The following is a 24,453-nucleotide window of genomic DNA, read 5'->3' on the forward strand; positions in this document are numbered from 1 at the left end:
TTCAAATGTTGTTGAAAGCTTAAATGAATTATGCATGTCCTTGCACAGTAGTACCTGGCACACAGTAGGGGCTCAATAAATGAGGGTTTCTATGATTATTGTACAGCTCGTCACTCCACATTGTTCCTACTGAGTGTCTTGTCTGTTTCCCTTCTCCGATGTGTGAAAGGCCCAAACACAGGACCTGAGGATTATTACCTCACAATATTCTGTCCCCAGCACAGTGTCCTGCAGAGCCGGCACTTATCAGATGCTTATGGAAAGAGCGAATGAATTAATAGACAAATATCCACAGCTCTACAAATATATTTTCCTAACTATTTGGCATGGGTGGCTGTTTCCTTAACTCACCTGGATTGAACACGAATTCAAGGACCAGTCTGTCCTTTCCTCTGGCCCCCATTATGGTCTGGAGCAGAGCAATAACACAAGCAGATGCTCAAATACTGTGATTGACTGTGGGCGCTCCTCCCTCAGCTGCTGTGGTAGATCCCAGGCAGTATCCCCAAAACGGCTAGAGCTGGGACAGGCACCAGGTCCACAGTCTTGCATAAGCCACTTTCCTTCTGGCTCCACATCAAACACACAGAGAAGCTGAGAGACTTGTTTGGGGTCACAGAGCAGTTGGTGGCAGGGTTGCTGTGTCTTATACATCACCTGGCCTGTGGTTTTGTGTCTGTAACACCCCTAGTTCTATATAAATTCACAATATGAAACAATGGGAAAAGAACAAAGTTTGAAGTCAAAATGTTTAATTATGAACCAAGAGGCTAGGGGGACTTTGGGACAGTGGGAGGAAGAAAGCAAAGACCAAATGCTCCAGCTCCTGATGCCCAAATGCTCTGCAGGATCCCTGGGCAGGGCAGGCTGTAGGTTCCCAACCCCCATTCAGAGGAAGAGACAAGGGGCCAGGTGTCTTTCTTCAGCTCTCCTCACCATGAGGAATGTCTTTCCAGGCTGCCTCAGAACACCCACCCCTGCCTACCCGGAGAATGCACCAGAGCATGACTGATTTGCTAGCGCCTAGGTGATCTTGGCAAGCAGGAGAAAGGAATAAGGAGAGAGCTTGGCAGAGCTGGACATCACCAGAAGATATGGCTAAACTATGGCTAAACCATGGTCACAAAGTCCTAAGGAGGGGCAGCTTGAGTCAGAAGTGGAAGGAATGGGGAACTAAGCTAGTCAGCTTCTACTGTGGCCTCATCCAGAGTCCACTGGACGTGCGGTGTGGGGCCAGGTTGTCACGTTGTTTACTGAGCCTCCTTCCTGACGCTGCCCTTTCCTCACCCTTTCCTGCTCACTGCAGGGCAGGCTGGGGGTGGTGAGGGAAGAGGGCCCCCAGGGAAGTCCAGCTACCAGAGGCTTGGACGCAGAACCAACATTAGTGTACAGGAGAAAAGAGAGGGCACCCAGGGCTGTGGTCTCAGAGCAGGGTTTTTGTTCTGTGGAAGAAATGGAATGGAGTCAGCGCCACTCTTTTCACCACCTCAGTCTCAGCCAAGGCCTGTCCCCCTCCCCTGAAGGGTCCATTACAAGTCTATAGTATTTGTGACTGCAGGAGGTCACCCCCCTTCAATTCCTTGTCTACCTTGTCTGGATTTTCCCGAGCTGGTCTGGTTAAGGTAGGAGATGGGTAAAGAGGAGGCCCTACCTGGTGCTCCATCACCGAAAAGGCAGAGTCTGCCCCGCCCTGATCCTGGGAGAAGAGCTGGCTGTGAAAACGCATCTTAGCTGCAATGGCCTCCGCTGAGAAGAGGAGAAAAGGTAGAGTGAAAGCAGGAAGATGCTGGAGGTTTCTCAGGCTCCCAAAGATGGAAAAGCAATGTCTCAGGGACCCTGGGATAGAGGAGGATGGGGGTGGTGGGGGTAGCAGGGGAGAATGAGCTATTACCTCCTTCTGCCAGCTATTCTAAGAGTGTCCCTGGGGCCCAGACAAGTGAAAAGGCAGCCTTGGGGTCACTCAGGGAATGGGAAAAGGCAGAAAGGCCCAGGCCGGGCGGGGGGGGGGGGAATATGTGAGCCTGTGCTGAGGAGGGGGCTGCTCTATTGACAGGAGCTGGACGCAATTTGTGTGGACCACAGAGCTGACCCTCTCCCTCTCCCTGGGTGAAGCAAGCCCCCTTGGGGGTGGGAGCAGGTGGGGCGCACTCACCAAGGCAGGGGTTGCGAGAGAAGGACTCTTCCAGCTGTTCGCACTCCTCCTGCAGGTTGCCACTGCCTCGGCAGGTGCAGCTTAAGGCAATGCTGGCACTGACATTGCTGACAAAGTTGGGAGTCATGGCAGTCCCTGTGGGGTGGAGAGAGGATCATCAGGGCCTAAGTCAGCTCCAGCTTCAGCTCCCACCCTCTCCGACCTGTCTCAGGACCATCTGTTTGGGTTCAGTCTCCAGACGTTTTTAGCCCCCAGGGATGGCCAACCCGTGGGCCTCCTACAAATACCCCCATCTCACCAATCAGCCCCATGTACGCTTGCAGACATCTGGAGTGCTCTGTTGCACAGGTCCCCAGGACGTCCATGGGATGGCAGTGGGTCTGAAAATCTGCCAGGCGTGATCTGGAAGAAGGGAAATTTTTTTTTGTCTTTTTGTCTTTTGTTGTTGTAGTTGTTGTTGTTGTTGCTGTTGCTATTTCTTGGGCCGCTCACGCGGCATATGGAGGTTCCCAGGCTAGGGGTCGAATCGGAGCTGTGGCCGCCAGCCTACGCCAGAGCCACAGCAACGCAGGATCCGAGCCGCGTCTGCAACCTACACCACAGCTCACGGCAACGCCAGATCGTTAACCCACTGAGCAAGGGCAGGGATCGAACCCGCAACCTCATGGTTCCTAGTCGGATTCGTTAACCACTGCGCCACGACGGGAACTCCATGAAGGGAAATTTTAGTTAGGTCTTCATTGATGGTCTGGACTGCAGCCTTCACCTGTCCTGCCCCTTTAGTTGACACACCCATCTTCATGCCAAATCTTCTGTCTTTCAAAGGCCTGGCACGTGGCATCCTCCTTAGTGAAGCCTGCTCCCATCACAATTAAATACACCATCACCCCAGCCTCCATGGCATTTTATCACTGAATTTGGGCTCCACAGCCTCTAATTATGAAATCACAGGCAGCTTCTTCAACCTCAGTTCCCTTGATGGTAAACAGAAATGAAAACTGCACTACCTTTTGTATTTTTGTGAGGATGAAATAAGAACATACATGTAAAACATCATTTAACATAGTGCCTGGTATATAGTAGGTGACAGTAAATGTTAGATGTTTTATTTATTTACTTACTTACCTCCTTACTTACTTATTTTTGCTTTTTGCTTTTTAGGGCCATACCCAGGGCATGTGGAACTTCCCAGGCTAGGGGTTGAACTGGAGCTACAGCTGCTGGCCTACACCACAGCCATGGCAACTCGGGATCCGAGCCATGTCTGTGACCTACATCACAGCTCTGAGCGAGGCCAAGGATGGAACACACATTCTCATGGATACTAGTCAGATTCTTTTCCCTGAGCCATGATAGGAGCTCCTACATGTTTTCATTTTTAATACTCATCTTACAACAGATAAAGCTGGTTACCTTCAGGTGATGGAATTATGAGTATTATTTTCTATATATATTTTCTGCAGTTTTCCTTACCTTTTGCCTTGTGTTAAATTGGTAGTTTACTTCTCTGTCATCCCTACCAGGTTGCAAACTCTTTGAAGGAAGGGACAATATCTTAGTCATTTAGCCCAGCACTTGTTATGTAATAGCAATAGTAATAGCTACCGGCATAGTAATAGGCAGCAGGGCAGAGCCTTTAGGAAGGCAGCCATGCTCACCACTATACCACCAAGGCACACACAACAGAGCCTATAGGAGCAGAGACTTCCTTCATTCCAAACATCATTAACAAACCTGAACTACTACCTAAGTGAATTTGAGCAAGTTATTTAACTTTTCTCTGCAATGGTTTCTTCATGTGTAAACTGAGGATGATGAAAAAAATAATAATAGCATCTATCTTAGGGGGTTCTTGTGAAGTTTAGATGAGTTAATACATGTTAAGTACTTAAAACAGTACTTAGCCAACAGTAAGTACTCAGAAATTGTTATTATAATGATTATTGAGAGCTGTGACTATGTAACATTTCTGGGCCTCAGAAAGGTAAAGGAGAAGGTTATAGAGAAGTAAGTGGTTGTAGAACCAGGCTGCAAAACAAGGTTGGTGTGACTTTAACTGTCAACGAACATCACTTGAAAGGATGATAACTTCAATTTGGTAAATGTCTGTGTCCTGAGAAGGCCAAGGCAAGCCAGATCAAAATTTTGCTTCAGAGGAGTTCCCTGGTGGTCCAGTGGTTAGGATTAAGTGCTTTCACCACTGCGGACACCCCCACCCTCCCCCCAATTTTTTTTGTTTAAGAGTATCTATCAGGGGTTCCTGTTGTGTGTAGTAGGACTGATGGTGTCTCTGTAGTGGCAGGGACACCTATCCCCAGCCTGGAGAGTGGTTAAGGATCTGGTATTGTCGCAGCTATGGAATAAGTCACATTCCTGGCCTGGGAACTCCACATGCCAAGGTACAGCCAAAAAAAAAAAAAAAGAATATCAAACACTTTACACATATTCATGTCCTTTGATTTGGTAATGACATTTGCAGCAATACAAGCTTAGCAGTGATTAGGTTTGTGCACAAAATTAATGAGTAAAAGTGATATTTATTGCAGCATTACTTACAGCAATAAAGCAACCTAAATATCTAAAAATAAATGAATGAGGGCAACCATAAATGAAAACCAAACATTACATTCACAAAAACTAAAAAGAAAAGTATACCAGCATAAAATAACTGGAAATCATCCAAAAACAAAAAAAAAGGAACATAGGAGAAAAACTTTCCTTGAAAAAGACACATGCACCTGTATGTTCATTGAAGCACTATTCACAATAGCCAAGACATGGAAACAACCTAAATGTCCATCGACAGATGACTGGATTAAGAAGATGTATATATACACAATGGAATACTACTGAGCCATAAAAAGGAACAAAATAATGCCACCTGCAGCAACATGGATGGAATTAGAGATTCTTATACTAAGTGAAGTAAGTCTGAAAGAGAAAGACAAATACCATATGATATCACTTAATCACTTATATCTAGAATCGAATATATGGCACAAATGAACCTTTCCACAGAAAAGAAACTCATGGACTTGGAGAACAGACTTGGGGTTGCCAAGGGGGAGGAAGTAGGATGGACGGAAATCTGGGGTTAATAGATGCAAACTATTGCATTTGGAGTGCATAAGCAATGAGATCCTGCTATATAGCACTGGGAACTGTATCTAGTCACTTGTGATGGAGCACGATGGAGGATAATGAGAGAAAAAGAATGTGTGTGTGTGTGTGTGTGTGTGTGTGACTGGTTCACTTTGCTACAGTAGAAAATTGACAGAACACTGCAAACCAAGTATAAGAGAAAAAATAAAAATCATTAAAAAATTAAAATAGAGGAATGATTAAAATATAGAGCATATATAAAATGAAATACAATATAGGCACTTAAAAATATCAAGTTGTCAAAGGACAGTAAATGAAAAACTAAGCACCATCCTTTACTAAGTGCTTACTCTGCACCAGTAAGCTAACCCTCTACATAAATTATATAAGTTAACTCTCACCAGAATCCCATGAGGTCTGCATTACTATTCTAGTTTTTACAGAGGACTAAGTGGAACCATAGGTCATCTGACAGAATTTTAGGTTAAGTGATGTACTCAGGGTCACAATGACCCAGGATTTAAATTCAGATCTCTCTGACTTGAGAGCCTGCCTTCATTTTCCATACTGCTTCCACCAATAAATGTTCACCAGATAGCTAGAAATAAACAAAATCTTTTTTCAGACTGGAAGGAAATGTTCTCCAAAGTATGGTAGATTACCTCCAGGTAACTGATTTGGAGTGGTACCTTTACACGCTTTTTCTTTTCTTTTCTTTTTTTTTTTTTGTCTTTTTGCCTTTTCTAGGGCCGTTCCCACGGCATATGGAGGTTCCCAGGCTAGGGGTCTAATCGGAGCTGTAGCCGCCAGCCTACACCACAGCCATAGCAACTCGGGATCCAAGCCACGTCTGCGACCTACACCACAGCTCATGGCAACGCCGGATCCTTAACCCACTGAGCAAGGCCAGGGATCGAACCTGCAACTTCACGGTTCCTAGTCAGGTTCGTTAACCACTGCGCCACAATGGGAACTCCTACACGCTTTTTATTTTCTAGAGTTTTAAAACTACACATAGAAACTCTTTTCTCAAAAAGAATACATACATATATGAATTCCCTTCTGGCACAGTGAGTTGAGGATCCCATGTTGTCACTGCAGCAGCTCGGGGTTGCTGCTGTGGCAGCAGGTTTGATTCCTGGCTCAGGAACTTTCACATGTATTCTTGTGCAGCCAGAAAAAAAAAAAAAATACACACACGCACCCTTTTTGAGAAAATAGCTTCAGAAAGTATTAAGGGTAGCTACGTGTTGAAGTCTGTCTACAGTCCCTGGAGGGGTCAGAACCATCTTGGCACAAGAAGGTGGGGAGGAAGGAGTGGCGCCCACCCTATCCCCACGCCCACCTCGCCTGGCACTGGTACCTGCACAGTGGCTGGGACAGGCAGAGTTGACGCAGCTCCAGGCAGTTGGTGGCCTCAGAGGGTAGCACGCAGCTGGGTGCAATGGTGTTGCGCCGGCGCTGCCCACAGCCCTGGTCGGTGGGTGCGCACGGGCAGAACAGCAAGCCCTGTGCCTGGGGCTCTGGCGCCTTCTCAAAGAAGGCGCGAAGCTGCCCTTGGCAGTTGTGGCGCTGACAGCGGGACCCCGAGCAAGCCTCCCCATAGGCCTTGCGCAGCCGGTCACACTTCTCATTAAATGTGCACAGTATGGCGAACTTGAGGCAGCGATCCCAATCTGGGGGAAGAAGGGCACCAAGTCAGCAGTCTTCTCTGCAAACCTGCAATCCAGCCTCCCCAGGAATCCCTGCAACACTCTGATTCAAAGGGAGGAAAAGGAGAATTGCCCAGAATAAGTCCTTTCCCTCTACCCACCAACTATATCTGGTATTCAAGAACCTTCCCCATTCTGTTCCTTAGCTTGCCCAGGTTAAAAACAAAACAAAACAAAACAACAGCAAAAAATGTACATCTGACACTCATTAGAATTCAAGCAGCCAGAAAGCTCTAATAACCAAAACCCCTTCCTCAACTCTGTGCTGTGAGTGAGATCTCATGGTGGAAACTGTAACCTACAGTTTCCCCACAACATTCTGCAGTACCTTCTGAACTGTCCACAACACACACAACCAAATTCTATTTAGGATTTCGTTTCGTATCTGTCTATTCTGCTCAGTTTTAATATCGCCCATCTGTCATTGATTAATGATGCATAAAAACTCCCCATACTCTGAGCCTTTGGAAATTATGGTGATATTTCTATTAACAGAACATTCCAGCAGTCAGAATAATGGAGTAACTGGAATAGGTTATTCCCAGATTGCTTGGAACTCAGAGTTTGTCTCTATGCTTTTCTCTCAAAAATCCTAATTCTGGAGTTCCCGTCGTGGCGCAGTGGTTCACGAATCCGACTAGGAACCATGAGGTTGCAGGTTCGGTCCCTGCCCTTGCTCAGTGGGTGAACGATCCGGCATTGCCTTGAGCTGTGGTGAAGGTTGCAGACGTGGCTTGGATTTCGAGTTGCTGTGGCTCTGGCGTAGGCCGGTGGCTACAGCTCCGATTCAACCCCTAGCCTGGGAACCTCCATATGCCGCGTGAGCGGCCCAAGAAATAGCAACAACAACAACAACAACAACAAAAAAGACAAAAAACAAAAAAAAATCCTAATTCTAATATAGAGAACTGACTGTATAACAAATCTCACATCTTTCTCAAAAAGAAAGTACGTGTGTGTATGTTCCTTTCCCATCAACACAACAGCCTCGATTTCCTCTTTGCCACACAGATGGCTCCCCACCCTAGTCACCCCTGAGGAGTAACACTCTTTCTCACCATTTTCCCTGCCCAACACCTCGCCCATCCCATTAGAACGGTTGAAAACAAGCAATTTCCTAGTCTTCAGGGACAAAAAGCTACTTTCCTGGCTGCCTTGAATGAGAGTAAATACTCCATTTCAGCACATTTTTTCCTGGGACTGCTGCCACTCCCGCCAAGCCCTTTGTAGAGACCGACCTCTTTTTTTTCGCTTTTGCTTTTTTTTTGCTTTGAGTTTGTTATCACTGAGCCACAACAGGAATTCTGAGACCCACCTTTTGAAACAAGGGAGCTCTAACAGGCTCTCTTTGAAGAACTCCCTAACAACTATTGTTCTTGAGTTCCTGCTGTGGTGCAGTGGGTTAGAAATCTGACTGCACTGGCTTGGGTCTCTGTGGAAACAAGGGTTCAATCCCCAGCCTGGCACAGTGGGTTAAAGGATCTGGCTTTGCCACAGCTACAGCTGGGATTCAATCCCTGGCCCAGAAACTTCCATATGCCAAGGGTGTGGCCATAAAATTAAAAAAAAAAAAAACTGAAAAACTATTGCTCTCTGCAGAATTGTGAGACTAGACCATCCCTTAGCTCAGATTCCTACTTCGATCCTGCCAGTGTTCCTTTCTTTCTTATTTTTGTTTTGGCTGCCCCACAGCATATGGAGTTCCTGGGCCAGGGATCAGATCCAAGCTGAAGCTGTGACCTACACCACAGCTGTGGCAATGCCAGATCCTTTAACCCACTATGCTAGGCCAGGGATCGAACTGTGTACCAACATTCCAGAGATGCTGCAGATCCTGTTGTGCTTCAGTGGGAACTCCTGACAGTGTTTCTTTAGTTACCTGGCAGGCTAGCACTCCCTGCCCCACCCCCACTCCCTTTCCTCCAGCTTGTGTTCCCCACCAGCCACTGCTCCCTCGAGGTTCAGCCGCCACCCCATTCCCACCTCCCAACACACACACCTCAGCCCCAGCTTGCCCTCCACACCTGGTTTGAGCATTCTGAGTTTGCTGAGATTCATTTTCCAGGGTTTTCTGGTCACTGTGTCTTCATAGGGGGAGACATCCAGCTCATAGTCACCTAGAGACAAGGTTGGGAGCATCAGAATCCTGAGAACAGGGCTGGAGGTGGGCATAGGAGGGCTGAGGCTGCTGGGTCAGACCTCAAAGCACTTAGGAGAAAAGGACAAGGTAATCTCTATCTAACTAGCTGCATGCTGGACAGAGGAGAGAAAAAAACGAGGGTCACAAAGGCATAGGTTGGGCTTGATGAATAAACTGGGTTTAATGATGAGAATAATAAAGCTATCATATGTTGAGCATGCTGTGTACTAGGCACTATGGTGTAAGTGAAAAAAATAGGTATATATGTATATATGATCTCACTTAGTCCTCCTAGAAGTCTTCAGGCAGGTAAAAAGAAACCGAGGATGAGAGAGGTTAAGTCTCTTACTCGGGCTCACATAAACTAATAAGTGGAGCTGAGATTTAAAATCTGGATTATCTGATTCCAGAGTCTCTGCCCCAGACATACTACTTATGGGCACATAAACAGGAAAGGAGACTCTGTCTTGTTTCCACTTAATATTGGAGAAGGGGCAGTGGTGGACTCTGTTCTAGACCTGACCACTTAGCTATGGAGATGCATCAGGCGCCAAGGAGGTGGAAATGAGACCAGGTCTGGAAGTGATCCTGACCAAGAAAAGCAGAGAAGGGAGAGACAACAATCTCAAAGGAAACACATCTCTTTCAGTCATCCCCATGGGGCTGAGGGCTCCTTAAGGGGATGTACTAAGTCTTATAAAACCACTGCATATGGGAGTTGCCTTGGGGTGCAGCAAGTTAAGGGTCCAGCATTGTCACTGCAGTGGCTCAGGCTGCTGCTGTGGTGCAGATTCAGTCCCTGGTCTGGGAAATTCCGCATGCCTCAGGCACTGCCAAAAAAAAAAGTGTAAAAAATTACTGCATAGCTCATACACATGGCAGGTGCTCAAATAAACACTGATTAACAACTCTTGTTTGAAGAGAGAGGTGAGCTTGTAGGGATGTCACCCAACAGGACTTTATGAATGCTTTTTTTTTTTGCTTTTTAAGGTCACACCCGCGGCACATGGAGGTTCCCAGGCTAAGGGTCTAATTGGAGTTACAGCTGCCGGCCTACACCACAGCCACAGCAATGCAGGATCCTTAACCCACTGAGCGAGGCCAGGGATCGAAACCTGTGTCCTCATGGATACTGGTCAGGTTCATTAACTGCTGAGCCATGACAGGAACTCCTAAAATTTTTTTATTATAGATGATTTACAATGTTCTGTCAATTTCTGCTGTACAGCAAAGTAAGCCAGTTACACATATACATGCATTTTTTAATGAATGCATCTTTAGGAGGGAAGGGATATAGATAACAAAGCAAACAGGACAGGATGGTCTGGATACTAGGGAAGCCCTGGAGCTTCCAAGGGAAGAGACTGCAGGAGCAGCAGCAAGGGAATGTCTAAAAGAGAAGTGATTACAATGAGTAGTAGAAAGTAGGGAACAAGGAGTGTGGTGAATTGTGTTACTGTTTCCAACTGCTTGCTGTGATAGGATTCTACATCCCTACCTGCTGCCATGTGACTCTCAGACCCCTTTTAAGAGGACTATACTTTTCCACCCCACATTGCCCGGCCATATGACTTGCTTTGGCCTGTGGATTGTGAACTGAGGAGATGGAAATCGCATCTGAGCAGAAGCTTTAAGAACCACCACATGGTCCTGCTGCTGCTCTTTTCCCTCTGCCATCCTGGATCTTCCAAGGAAGAAGACAGGTGGAGCAAAGACAAAGCCTACTCACAGAAGCCCACGGCACATGTGTAACATGAACAAAAGATACATTTCTGTTGAAAGCTGGAGATGTGGGAGTTGGCTGGTTGTTACTACAGCATAACTTAGCAAGTTCTTATTAAAAATGTAACTGGTATCTAGAAAGAGAGTGCTGGAGTAACAAAAAAAGATCTCAAATATGTGGTATTGGCTTTAGGACAGGCCAGTGGGTGGTGAATAAGCTGTTCCTGGGGGCCAGGAAGGTGACAGTCCTCTTTATGCAGTGGTAAAATTGTTGCCTGCAATAACTTGGACTGAGGATGACGTACTGAGGGAGCGTCTGTTTTAAGGGGAAGAAGCTGAGATGTGGATTACTAGTACGTCTTGATTGCTAATGGCTGCATGTGGCAAGGTACTACAAGAAAGATATAAGCTCAGAGAATTGACCAGTCTACCAATAGGAAGAAAACAGAAAAGAAAAATTACAGAAACTCTCAGACTTGCAGGATTAAGAGATGCAACTGCTTCCTTCTCATATTCAAATGGTAAAAGATAAAATTGAAAAATGCTTTGAGTAATAAGGTCAATTACAACTCAGCCTTGGGGTAAAGACCAATTCAAGTTTGTGGCTATGATGCCCTTTGTGGAGATCTCTCATTGATTAAGAGGGTATCCAATAAACTCTGCCAGTTGGACAAATGTGCTTAGGGGAAAAAAGACTAAAGACAGTGGCTCTCTCACAGAAGCCTGATAAGGGCAAGGTACTTCTAATTAGGTCTCAAAAGAGATACATGTCTTGAAAAGGGTTATAGGAAAGGCTATGGCACAAGGTGAAATGAATCAAAGATAAAAAAGTAGTTATGTTTTGAGATAGTTGTACTGCTAAGAGCCGCCAGCCTGAATTAAAAGAGATTCTGACTATTTGAGACTTAAGATGCTCCAACATCCCTCAGGTAGAAAGCAAGCTGAGCATGGTACTCAGTTCCTAAAGAGGCTGTGGTCTCCAACGCCCTTTTCAGATGTAGCCAAAGAAAATGGAATAGGAAGGACAACCCAAGGGTCTGGGAAGCTCCTAGGCTTGCTCCTCAATGAGCAAAAGCAGGGCCTTATGAAAGAGTAATCCCTGGAGGTTCCTGCTATGGCTCAGTGGGTTAAGAACCTGACATAGTCTCCGTGAAGATGCAGGTTTGCTCTCTGGCCTCACTCAGTGGGTTAAAGATAAAGATCCAGTGTTGCAGCTAATTGTGGCATAGGCTGCAGACGAAGCTTGGATCTGGTGTTGCTGTGGCATAGGCCTGTAGCTGCAGCTCCAATTCAACCCTTAACCCAAGGAACTTCCATATGCCACAGGCGCAGCCATAAAAAGAAACAAAAAAGAGAGCAATCCTTACTTCCAGGGAAGATGGCCCTTGCAGCATTTGTACAGGACTTCAGAATCACTACAAATCAATGTCTGCCTGTGTGCCTCCAGTTACTACCTACATGCCTTTATTTATTTATTTTTTTTAGAGCCACACCTGCAGCATATGGAAGTTCCCAGGCTAGGGGTCAACTGGAACTGTAGCCACCGGCCTACACCACAGCCATGGCAATGCCACATCCACAACCTAAGCTGCAGCTTGCAGCAATGCTGGATCCTTAACCCACTGAGAGAGGCCAGGGAATGAATGCACATCCTCATGGATACTAGTCAGGTTCTTAACCTGCTGAGCCAGAGTAAGAAGTCCCCATTACTCCCCTTTCTAAGAGGGTTTGTTCTGCTTCTCCTGTGCCTGTTCCATACCATATATTGAGTATAGATGTGAAGCAGATGACTTTTTAGCCCATAGGTTTCTAGATTAAGAGGAACCATATCCAGACCTGATATAGAAATTATCACAAGATCCCAGACTTGGAGCCTGATGCCCTGCTTGGGTAAAACTCTTAGGGCATCTTCCTTAGAAAGTGGGTGGGTATGTTATTTTGTTTGTGGATGGGAGGGAAATGAATGTTTTGACCAACCAGTAGACTATGATAAATTGTTTTTTGTTTCCAATTATTTTTGCCCTCCTTGTAAGATTACACATCCTCATTTATTGCCATGTGATTTTCAGTGGCTCCTGTGGAATGAGTATACTTCTTCTTCCTACTGGTGTCAGGTTTGACCATGTGATTTGCTTTATCAATGGAATGTGAGCAGAAATATTCTATGTAATACCTGAGCAGAAATTTTTTAAAGCATCAAATGGTTCTGCCATTGCTCATTTCCCCCTGCATGAGAAGAGAACATCTGAGACAGAGGCTGTACCAGATCCCAGAATAAAGAGGACACATGACACAGCCAAGATGGAATGTGAGCAAGAACTTAACCTTTGTTTTACAAGACCCTGTTCTGTTATTGTAGCATAGTCTAATAGAAACTGACTAACACAGAAAGGGCTCTTTGGAGTCAGAGGATGCTCCTCTCCTGGGCTCATCCAGTGCCATCTTTCTCTTACCATCTTCTGTCTAGTTAATGAGTATCTTCTCTGTTAAAGGTTGGACCAGGACGCTGCCTCCCTCTCTCTCTGAACATATGGATTATGTTATATTTGCAGCCTATTTATGGGTTAAGACCATTGCTCTCTATTTCTGCTCCATGTTCTTCTGTTCCAGGAGTTCCCTATTCTGGACCTCAGCCTGGTTCAGAGGTCTTCCAAGAGGCAGCTACATGTTTCCAGGTAAGAGAAGGGGAAGTGGTGAGAAGGAAGGATAGTGCTATGAGGGCCCAGAAGGATACTGCCAGTTCCCCCCTCCACATCTTACTGATGTGAAATCCAGAGTTTCATTATCATCCCTGTCAGAATCAACCACATGGCCCATATACAATAGGATTGAAAAAAACAACCTCCATGAGCCATCTTCCATAGCTTAGCCCACTCTAGGATGGGGGCCTCACCAAGGCTGCGGGCAGGGTGAACAGTCCAGTAGATGTCCAGGCAGGTAGCTTGGTTCTTCATGCGCCGGTGGCATGTGCAGCTCATCAGAGAGCTATTCCTGAGTTGCTGTGCTGCTTCCATGCAGTCCTTGGGGACTGAAGGCTCCTCTGCAGGTGATGGGATGCTTCTACTAGAGGCACAGGAACTCAGGTAGTGGTAGGTAGCATTGCAAGTGGGATTGGCCTGGCACTTCCTCCTGGCCTGGAGACAGCTGTTCATGAGCCGGCCTTCTGTGGGAAGGTAGTACCCTAGAAAGGGAGAGAGACCAGATGAGTCTGAGGAGCTAAGTGGGAGAACAAAGTCATAAGGTAGGGTGAAGGGGATTCTGGATGAAATCTTTAGCACCCAAGTCTTCGGGTAGCACAAAGGCCTTTAGGGATGAATGGGGAGAAAGAGGTCCAGCAGGAGTGGAGAATCTGCAGCTGTCACAATCTGAACAGAAGAGATGAGGCTCAAGAAGAGTTGGAGGATTAATGAAGAAAGGCCTTTCAGCCTCCTGGGACAGGGAGGGGGACAGTGGTTTGAAGCATAGCCTGATGACCCTGCCAGCCACAGGGAAGAGGGCCCTGGGTAGGGCTATGCCATGGACAGGGCTAGCATCATAACCAGAGTTGACAATGCATGGGAATGCTAAATGACACTTAGCAACAACTCTGAGTCCTTCATTAAAAGTCACTTTAGAAAACCTTACAGGGGAGTTCCCGTCATGGCTCAGTGGTTAATGAATCCACTAGGAACCATGAGGTTACGGGTTTGATCTCTGGCCTTCATCAGTGGGTTAAGGATCTGGCATTGCCATGAGCTGTGGTGTAGGTTGCAGACATGTCTTGGATCTGACATTGGTGTGTCTGTGATGTAGGCCTGAGGCTACAGCTCCGATTAGACCCCTAGCCTGGGAACCTCCATATGCCTTGGGTGTGGCCCTAAAAAGACAAAACAAACAAACAAAGTTTTTAAAAAAGAAAACCTTACAGTGAAAACTGGTTCAAGTGGAGGTGGGGAACTTTTACTGATTCTGTCACTCAAGGATACCAAGGTTGGTGACAGTTCAGCCATGGAGAATGGCCCTGCACAGTAGGACTTAGGGTACCTATCAAGGGGTAACAGCACACTATCATCCCCTAACTTTTCAAGGCAGAACATCTAGGAGTCGTGCTGAATTCTCTTCTTTCCTTCACATGCTGTGTTCGGTCTAACAGATGCTGTCAACTCCACTATATATCTGGAATATGTCCATTTCTCTTCACATCATCACCACCTCCTTAACTCAAGCCACCATCAACTCTCGTCTGAAGTAGTCAAGAGTCCTTCTTGGTCTCCTTGATTCCATCTTCCAAACTCATTCTCCCATACCATTCAGCCATCTTTTTTTCCCCCTGCTTTACTGAGATAATAATTGACACACAGCATTGTTTAAGCTTTAGGTGTACAACATTTGATACATGTATATATTGTAAAATGTTATCACAATAAGGTTAGTTCACATCCTACCTTTCACATAACTACCATTTTTTCTGTTGTTGCATCCATCTTTTTTATAAATTTTTTTTAGGTTGGAAGACATTTTTTATTGAGGTGAAATGCATGTCTGGTGATCACTTTGAAATGCATAGAAACAACAAATCACTACGTCATACACCAGGAACACAGTGTTGTAGGTCAATTATATATCTAAAAACAGATAAACTAATAGGAAAAGAAAACAGATTAGCGGTTCCTAGAGGTAGAGGATGAGGAGTGGGAATTGGATGAAGGTAGTCAAAGGTACAAACTTTAATTATTTTAAAAAGTAAAGGGAAAGAAAAAATTCTTGTAACATGAAATTAACCATCTTAAAGGGTACAATTAAATGACATTTAGTACATTCACAATGTTGTACAACCACCACTTCTAATTCCAATACATTTTCATCATCCCAAAAGGAAGCCCATACCCATTAAACAGTCACCCTCTATTCTTGCTTCTGCCGAAGTCCTGGCAACTACTAGTCTGCTTTCTGTCTCTACTGATTTACTTGTTCTAGATATTTCATGTAAATGGAACCATAAAATATGCACTGTTTTGTATCTAGCTTCTTACATCTAACATACTGTTTTCAAGGTTCATCCACATTGTAGCATATATCAGTTCATTCTTTTAGATAATACTTCATTGTATGGATAGGTTTTGTTCAAACATTAGCTAATGGACATTTGGGTTGTTTTCATCTTTTGGTAACTGTGAATAATGTTTTGTGAACATTCATGTACAAGTATTTGCTTAAATACCTGTATTCATTTCTCTTGGGTATATACGTAGGAGTGGAATTGCCGGTCATACGGTAACTCTATGGGTAACTTGTTGATGAACCACTAAATTGTTTTCCACAGTGGCTGTACCGTTTTACATTCCTAGTAGCAATGCATGAGGGTAGTTCCAATTTCTCTCCCTACTTGCCAACTCATATTTTCTGGTTTCTGTTCTGTTTTCATAGCCATCCTTGTGGGTATGAAGTAGTAGCATTTGCATTTCCCTGATAACTAATGATACTCAGCATGTTTTCATGTGTCTGTTAGACATTTGTACATCATGTTTGATAATAAATTTAATTAAAGCATAACATGTAGAAAAATACATGAATCAAAAATATAAGGCTAGATGGAGTTTCTGTTGTGGCTCACCAGTAACAAATCTGACTAGTATCCATGAGGAGGTAAGTTCGATCCCTGGCCTTGCTCAGTGGGTTAAGGATATGGTGTTGCTGTGAGGTGTGGTGTAGGTCACAGACAAGGCTTGGAACCTACATTGCTGTGGCTGTGGTATAGGCTGGCAGCTGCAGCTCTGATTGGACCCCTAGCCTGGGAACTTCTATATGCTACAGATGAGGTCCTAAAAAGACAAACAAACAAAAAAGTTTAGCTAGGAAGTTCCCCTGTGGTACAGCAGGTGAAGGATCCAGCGTTGCTGCAACTGTGGTGAAGGTTTGATACCTAGCCCAGGAACTTCAGAATACCGCAGGTGTGGCCACAAAAAAAAAAAAAATACAGCTCAATGAATTTCAAATTATATACACTTGTGTAACCAGACCCCCAGACAAAGAACCAGAATGTTACTGGCACCCTAGAAGGCATCTGACAGTCACCATCTTCCCAATGAAGCCTATAGAGTATCTTTTTTTTAATAGACAAGGAGTAGATTTATTTAGAGAGGTACACATTCCATAGACAGAATGCAGTACACCAAAATATTTTAAAATGTATATATATAAATTATATAAATAATTTATAATCTATATATATATAGCTATACATACATATAATTTATAACCAACATATATAAATATATATATATATATATTTTTTAGGGCCTGAGCAGGGCTAGGGCTCAAACCCACATCTTCATGAACACTAGTTGGGTTTGTTAGTGCTGAGGCACAGTGGGAACTCCTAATATAATATCTTGATTTCTAATATTAGAGATAAAGTTTTGCCTGTTTTTCAACTACACAACACATGCTTCTGGTGTCTTGGCTTCTTTTGCTCATTATTACGATTCTAAAACCCACCCATACTGTAAGTATAGTTGTAAACAATTTATTTTCATTGCTGTATAGCATTCCATTGTATGACTATAATTCTAACACTGATAAGCATTATACAAGATCATCTCATAAATTTTAAATCGGATCATCTCATTTCTCTGCTTAAATCCCTCAAACAGCTTCCTCTGCACCTAGGTTAAGATCTAGTTTATGTACCTTGGCTTAAAAAGCCTACCTGGTTCCTTCCCACCTCTCTAACCTTACTTTCTGGCTCTCTCTTTCTGTCTCATTTCCTTCCATCTGCACTGGGCTTCTTTCCAGCTTCTACTGAACAAGACAAGCTTGTGTCCACCTAGCCTTTCTTTCTGTTTGGAATGCTCTTCCACCTGATCTTCACATGGCTGTCCCCTTTTCTGATAATTCAGTTCACAACTGAAGTGTCATCTCAGAAAGGTCATCCCAAGAGTTCCCATAGTGGGGCAACAGAAACAAATCTGACTAGGAACCATGAGGTTGTGGGTTCGATCCCTGGCTTTGCTCAGTGGGTTAAGGATCCAGCATTACCATGAGCTGTGGTGTAGGTCGTAGACACAGCTTGGATCTGGCATTTCCATGGATGTGGTGTAGGCTGGCAGCTGTAGCTCTGATTAGATCCCTAGCCTGGGAACCTCCATATGCCATGGGTGTGGCCCTAAAGAGACCAAAAAAAAAAAAAAAAAAAAGGTCATCCCAAACAACCAATGTAAAATAGTCCCTTGACTACTCTAACACAGTTATTCCAATTCTCTGCAATAGCACTTATCAGCACTTGACATTTTTTTCACTTCATTTTTTATCATCTCCTCAGCTAGGCTTTTTTTTTTTTTTTTTAGTGCCATACCTACAGCATATTTAAGTTCCCAGGCTAGGGATCAAATTGGAGCGGCAGCTGCCACCTATACCACAGCCACAGCAATGTTGGATCCTAGACTCATCTTCACCCTATGCTGAAGCTTGCAGCAATGGGATCCTTAAGCCACAGAGCAAGGCCAGGGATTGAACCCGAATCTTCACAAATTATTATGTTGGGTTCTTAACCCAGTGAGCCACAATGGGAACTCCTCCTCAGCTAGACTTTTCATGTCTGTCTTACTACTACTCTGTTACAAGTTCCTAGAACAATGCTTGTTCTTTGTAGGCTCCTAGTAATATTTTAAAAATAACCAGATAACAGACACATTTTGCAAGCCACTCCTGTACCTTCTCTGGGTCCTTTCCCTCTATTTACAATCAAAGCGTCCCAAAATTAGGAGGGGGCCTCCAAGTTTAGTTAGTTCAAACTTCTCTTACAATCACGTAACAATAAATTAGATTACTTATTAAAATGCCCATTTCTGAGCCCCAGTCCCAAATGACCAAATCAGAATCTCTGATGATAAAGCCTGGAAACCTGAATTTTCTTGACTTCACTGGTGAGTATGATACACCCTAAAGTCTGAGAAATGTTGCTCTATCTAATATGTAAAAAAAGGACAGGATCAGAAGTACTGAATTTTTCTTTTGCTTCAGGCTCCAACATGCCTCAACGGGCAGCATTACTTTTTTAACTTAAAATTTTGATATTTTGTTCATCACGGATTTTTTGGCATTATTTTTGATTTTTTAAAAGAGGGGATTGGATTAAACCAGAGTTTCTCAGAGCAGGGGGTGGGGAAGAGAGAAGATAGAGCCCTTTTTGGGGGTATATCAGAATTTCCAAAGGGAATGTGTGGTTCAAAAAAGCACATTTGACAATTCTACATGAAAAAGATGAAAACAAAAACTTTTGAAATTTCAAAATTTATTTACAGAAGGGAGTTTCCCTTGTGGCTCAGTGAATTAAGAATTCAACTAGTATCCATGAGGATGCCAGTTCGAGCCCTGGCCTCACTCTGTGGGTTAAAGGATCTGGCATTGCCTCGAGTTGTGATGTAAGTTGCTGACATGGCTCGGATCTGGCATTACTGTGGCTGTGGTGTAGGCCAACAGCTACAGCTCTGATTCAACCCCTAGCCCAGGAACTTCCATAAGCCGAGGGTACAGCCCTAAAAAAGACAAAAAAAAAATCTACAGAAGGCATGAGTTTTGGTTTTTGGTTGGTTTTTTTTTTTTTTTTTTGCCACACCCATGGCATGTGTAAGTTCCCTGGCCAGGGAAAGATTTTTATCCTTACCAAAAAGAGGATATAGATTTAAACGGTTTGAGGAATGCTGAATATTAAACATGTTACTTCTCCTTGCTGAAAGAAACATAAGCAGGTCCAAGTCTCACTCCTTTAAGTGGACTAAATATTGAGTTGTAACAATTTTCAAAATGAAAACTCTAATTTCTTAGCTGATAGTTCACCAAGTCAGAGTAAGAGTGGATTTAGAGGCACTGCAGCTCAATAAAAGAAGGTGGGGGTCATGCTAATTTTGATCATTAACAGGGTAGAACCTGTTCCCTAGACTGGTTATGAGAAAGGTGTTTAATGTATACCTTTGATCCTGACATGCAAACATACTGTTTTTTTGTTTTGTTTTGTTTCTGTTTTTTTTCTTTTTTGGCTGCCCCTCAGCTTATGGAGTTCCCAGGCCAGGGATCAGATCTGAGCCACAGCTGCAGCAACACCAGATCCCTAACCCCCTATGCTGGGCCAGGATCAAGGCTGCATCTGTGCTCCAGAGACGCCGCTGATCCCACTGTACCACAAAGGGAACTCCCAGCCATACTGTTAGGGTCAATGAAATTTCCTGGGCAGTCAAATCAGATCAGTGATGTCTTGCTACTCTGATTTACTGATGAAGTCAGTCTGGACAGACCAGTACTTTCCCTTCCGTATCTTTCTGTCAGCCAAGATTGCATTTCTGCAGTCCTGCCTTGTGGACTGAGGGCACGTGTAAATGTGTGGTCTCTGTCTCTAGATTCCCTCCAGTCAGGCTCTAGACAGGAGCCCCATAGTCAGATTCCATGTACCAACCCAACTTCCAAAGGCCCCGTCCAGGTTCCTGGTGGAATGGCATTGTTTTAAAACCAGACCTTGAACTAGCTATTAAAACAGGCCTTGAAACACCTATCGTGGATTTATAACAGGGCAAGGCACCATGCTGGGCAGCTTTCAGGGAAAGGCCATCTTGCCCAATAGTGAGTTTTATTCATTATAATTAAAACAGCAGTGAAGTATATCCTGAAGAGGGGTTTTGTTGATGGTGAGCAACACAACCAAATAATGAGGTTGGCAAGTTCTAGGCAGCAGTTTCCAACCCTAATTTGTGACAAGTCAGTTCTAACAAAAACTTCTCTATTTTCATTGGTAACCAGTGTCCACCTCCCCTATCCTTACAGGCAGTGGACAGAAGCCCATGTGGAACAAATGGCAGTCCTGCTCCTGATTCTCCTACACCTCCTAGAGATGCAGTCCTGATAGTGGCCTGGCTGCAGGCTATTCTGTGACTATGAAGATGCACCTCAAAAGAGGGAAGAGGGAAAACCGGAAGCGAAGAGATGCTTGGGTGCCCAGATCATGGCTGGCACTCAATCTAAAAGTTCAGACACTGGACGAGGCATGGAACAGAGCCCCTTCCTGGCACCCTGGGCTTCCTCCTCCAATTCCCCAGGCTTGGACAAACGCACACCCAGCACCAGGCAGCTGTGTGGTGTCTGAGCCCTCTCCGAGCGTTGGTGCTGGGGCCCTCCCACAGGTTCTCCACTACCACTCACGCACCCCTCCCCTGGCCGCAGAGCGGGCTCCGTGGACTCCCAGAGGACACTCACCTGCTCTGAGCAGCAGTGGCAGCAGCAGCAGCAGGAGCGCGGGCGGCAGCTGTCGCGGGCTCGGGGGGCGCGCCATGGCGCGGTGTACACGCCGGGTGTCCGCGTCTGGGGCGCTCTGCCTGCGAAGGGCGCGGCGTTCCCCTCGCTTCCGCGCGCTGGAGCTCTGAGAGTCGGGATCCTCGGCCGGCGCCTCCCACCGCCTTGGGCCGCCCCTCCTGGCGCGAACGGCGCCGACACGCTCCCACCAGGGTCCTGGGCGCCGCCCTCAAACTCCGAAGCGGACCACAGCACCTCTCCTACTGGACCGAGAGGGCAGCGGAGGTGGGAACAAACGAGGGCACGCGCTGGGGCTTTGGCTGGTAAGAGTGCTCCACCCCAGCCGGCCCACCTGCCCGTCCTGCCAACTTCGCTTAGAGGGGCATTCTGCCCAAGTCACGGTGAAAGCTGCGGGATGGAGCCTTGCCATCTCTGGGGTCCAGAGAGAATCAAAACAGCATTCTATCTTAGTTTCTGGAATCCAGTCCCTACCACCACCAAGGAACAACTACCCCAAATGAAATCTGGTAACATAACCTGAACAAACCCACAAAGGCTCTTGTGTTTCTAGGTTGTTTTGTTTTGTCTTTCTATTAGAATGTGCGCATCTATTATTTTGTTTCTCATGATAAATACCTTCAAGGGTGAGATTCAGTTCTTATCATTAGCCTCAAGATTCTGCAAAGGTGTGTCTCAGACAGGTGAAATGGCTTTGCGGAGAGCAGACCTGGGGCCAGATCCCAGGACCTTTGCCAGAGACTATATTCCTCCAAAATTCAACCCCTTGAGTGTCATGAAGGAGGATGGAAAGTTTAAATTCCCCTTAGACTAAACTGCAGAGATCTCCCTGGACAAAAGATCACTGAGGAAGGTGGCTGGAGAGGCCACTTAGGAGCTCATCATTTTCAGATGATGCTTAAGACAGCAAGCTACTCTACCAAGATTAAACAGGTAGGAGAAACCAGGATTTCTACCCAAAAAGGTAAGGGTGTATATTGGGCTGGTTTACTGGGCTGATTCACACCCTGTTCCCAAGATAGATACAGGCAAAATGACTCAGAAGAATGAGAACTTAACAGTACTTGGAAGAGAGCAATCAAAGGAATTGCAGGGTTTCTTCCCCTAACCCTCCAACCAAGCCCTCTCCTACCTCCAGAGCCCACCTGGCAGAGGGCCAGGAGGGAGGGTACTGAGAAGTGCAATAGAAACCTCTGAGATTTACTGGCTGCTGCTTCTGAATATGGCCATCCTGCTGTGGCCTCTGGGGGGCATTTGCCGATGTAATCAGCCTAGAAAGAGAGTCATTCCAGCCAGGGGTGTAAATCACCCTTCACAAAGCCAGGAGCGAGACATGCGGCCCTAGATAAGGAAGGAGACTGATGTGGCCTCTTGTGCCCTTTCCTCCCTTCTCCTGCCCAGGGGGAGCTGATTCCTCAGCTGTAATGCACTTTAAATGGAGTTTGTGCTTCATTTTAATCTATATCTGCCCTGCCAGTCTTACAAGAGAGCTGTGAAAGTGAACATCTGGCTACTCAGCTTTTGTACAGGGCCTGTTTTCCCCCAGCTCCACCCTACCTGTGTACCTTTCCCAAGCCCTTCCCTTCAGTAGTTAGGAAGCCTGCAGCTGGGGAGCTGACAGCCCCCACTTTCTCCTTCACTCTGGCAGTAGTTTCAAAACAGGATTTACAAGGCAAGAGGTAACAATTTCAGGTGGCTGGGATGCTAGGAAAAGGCTGAGACCTATGAATTAACAAAGATGTGGAGTGTTTAAAGGGTGTTACCTCTGCTCTCCCTCTCCTTCAGCAACCAAGGCAAATCAAGTTAGGGGTAGGAGCGTAAGCCCAGAAAAGGCATTTGCTCAGGGTACCTACTTAGTGTGTCTACTCAGTGCTTTCCCCACAGAACGGACTAGGAAGGCAGAACAAGGTCAAGCTGATGGGCTAAGAGGATTGCCCAATTCCACCTGTAAAAGGCCAGCCTTTCTTTTGAAAGTGAGTGAGATACTTAGAGCATATTTCTGCCTGGGCACTGTGGTGGGGAGCTTGACATCACTGGGCCTTTAATGAGGTTTGGTAACCAAGGTGAGGGGAGGGTTGAGGAAGCCTCTGCAAATAAATATGACTCCAAGACTAATATTGACAGCTCCTCCAGCACACTCTCTCCTCACCAGCCATGTCCTCTGTGACTGCCAACACCTGCTAGATAAGCACCATTGCCGTTGGGAACCTTGTGGATAATGACAAATGAGCCAATCCTTTCTACAAAGATGATGTTAGCCATCATTCAATTCAATAAAGTCTTTTGAGGCTGATTATGAGTCCAGCTTTGTGCCAGGTGCCAAAATGATTAAGACACAAACTCTGCCCTGGGAGGGCCTTCCAAACCACTGACTGGAGCTCAAAGGTCCAAACACTCTATCTTACTCTTCTTTTGTAATCTTGGTTTTCTGACTTCTTATCAAGCCCTCTCTCACTGTTGAGCTTTAATTCCTGCTGCTATCCTTAGCTAATCCAGGCTGTTAGCAGTACACTGAATAACAGTTAAGAGAACAAGCTTTAGGGAGTTCCCTTGTGGCACAGTGGGTTAAGGATCCAGCACTGTCACTGCATCAGCTCAGGTTGCTGCTGTGGTGAGGGTTCGATCCCTGGCCCAAGAACTTCTGCATGCCATGGATGTGGCCAAGAAAAAAAAAAGAGAGAGAACAAGCTTTACAGACTACCTGGGTTCAAATGCCACTTCCAATACATGCTGGATGACCTTGGGCAAGTCCATTTTTCTGTGCTTCAGTTCCTTCACCTGTAAAATTAATAGCAGTATCTACTTCATAAGACAGTTGTGTGGATTAAACAAGTATAAATTAAGTAAAGTGTTTAGCTTAGTGCCCAGTACATAGTAAGCAGTGAATATCACCCCAGGTGGTATGCAGTTCTTTCCATGAACTCAGCCGGCACACACATCAACTTGCTGCTTTAGAGCTGGAGGCTACAGTTCTTCCTTTTGTTGAATATGCTAGTGGGCCTGAATGCTTGTAGAAATGGGAATCAAGAGAATCATTTGCTACCTTGTCAGTTTCTTGAGGGCAGGGACTATGTCATATTTGAACAACTATAGTACTTTGAATTGACAACCCTAGGAAGGAATTGCTGTTTCCCTAATATTTGCCTAAGCTGAATGGGGAAAGAAAATTCTCCTTGCCTCCACTTTAAATACCCGAGAAGGAAAGAAAAATGCCTCTTCCCTCTCTATGGCAGCGGTCAGCTCGGTCCTGGGGCTGAGACTGCAACCGGAAGCAGTTTTTAGACCAAGAGGTTTCCATTCTTTATTACTTGACTTCATGATGAATGAATACGTCAGTGCAAGGACAC

General features: G+C 45.3%; 1 protein-coding gene across 1 annotated transcript; it reads right to left on the minus strand.

Annotated features, from left to right (window-relative positions):
* Window positions 1-735: 735 nt before the first annotated feature.
* On the minus strand, window positions 736-21,272 carry GFRA3 (GDNF family receptor alpha 3). The gene is made up of 8 exons (XM_047774499.1): window positions 21,053-21,272; window positions 13,722-14,009; window positions 8,991-9,083; window positions 6,618-6,930; window positions 2,451-2,554; window positions 2,153-2,287; window positions 1,652-1,746; window positions 736-1,442 (listed from the first exon to the last, which is right to left on the minus strand). The coding sequence occupies exons 1-8, from the start codon at window positions 21,126-21,128 to the stop codon at window positions 1,353-1,355; spliced, it is 1,194 nt and encodes a 397-aa protein (XP_047630455.1). The 5' UTR covers window positions 21,129-21,272; the 3' UTR covers window positions 736-1,352.
* Window positions 21,273-24,453: the final 3,181 nt, after the last annotated feature.

Source organism: Phacochoerus africanus, chromosome 4 (genome assembly GCF_016906955.1).
Source record: "Phacochoerus africanus isolate WHEZ1 chromosome 4, ROS_Pafr_v1, whole genome shotgun sequence".
Classification (NCBI taxonomy): Eukaryota; Metazoa; Chordata; class Mammalia; order Artiodactyla; family Suidae; genus Phacochoerus; species Phacochoerus africanus.

Bases quoted from the DNA above. Each gene is read 5' to 3' on its own strand.
- GFRA3 (XM_047774499.1), bottom strand. From the start codon at position 21,128: ATGGCGCGCCCCCCGAGCCCGCGACAGCTGCCGCCCGCGCTCCTGCTG. The intron at 9,084-13,721 runs GTGAGGCCCCCA...CCTTGTCTCTAG, and splicing joins TCACCCTGCCCGCAGCCTTG to GTGACTATGAGCTGGATGTC. The intron at 6,931-8,990 runs GTGTGGAGGGCA...TTCTTCCCCCAG, and splicing joins ACTCAGAATGCTCAAACCAG to ATTGGGATCGCTGCCTCAAG.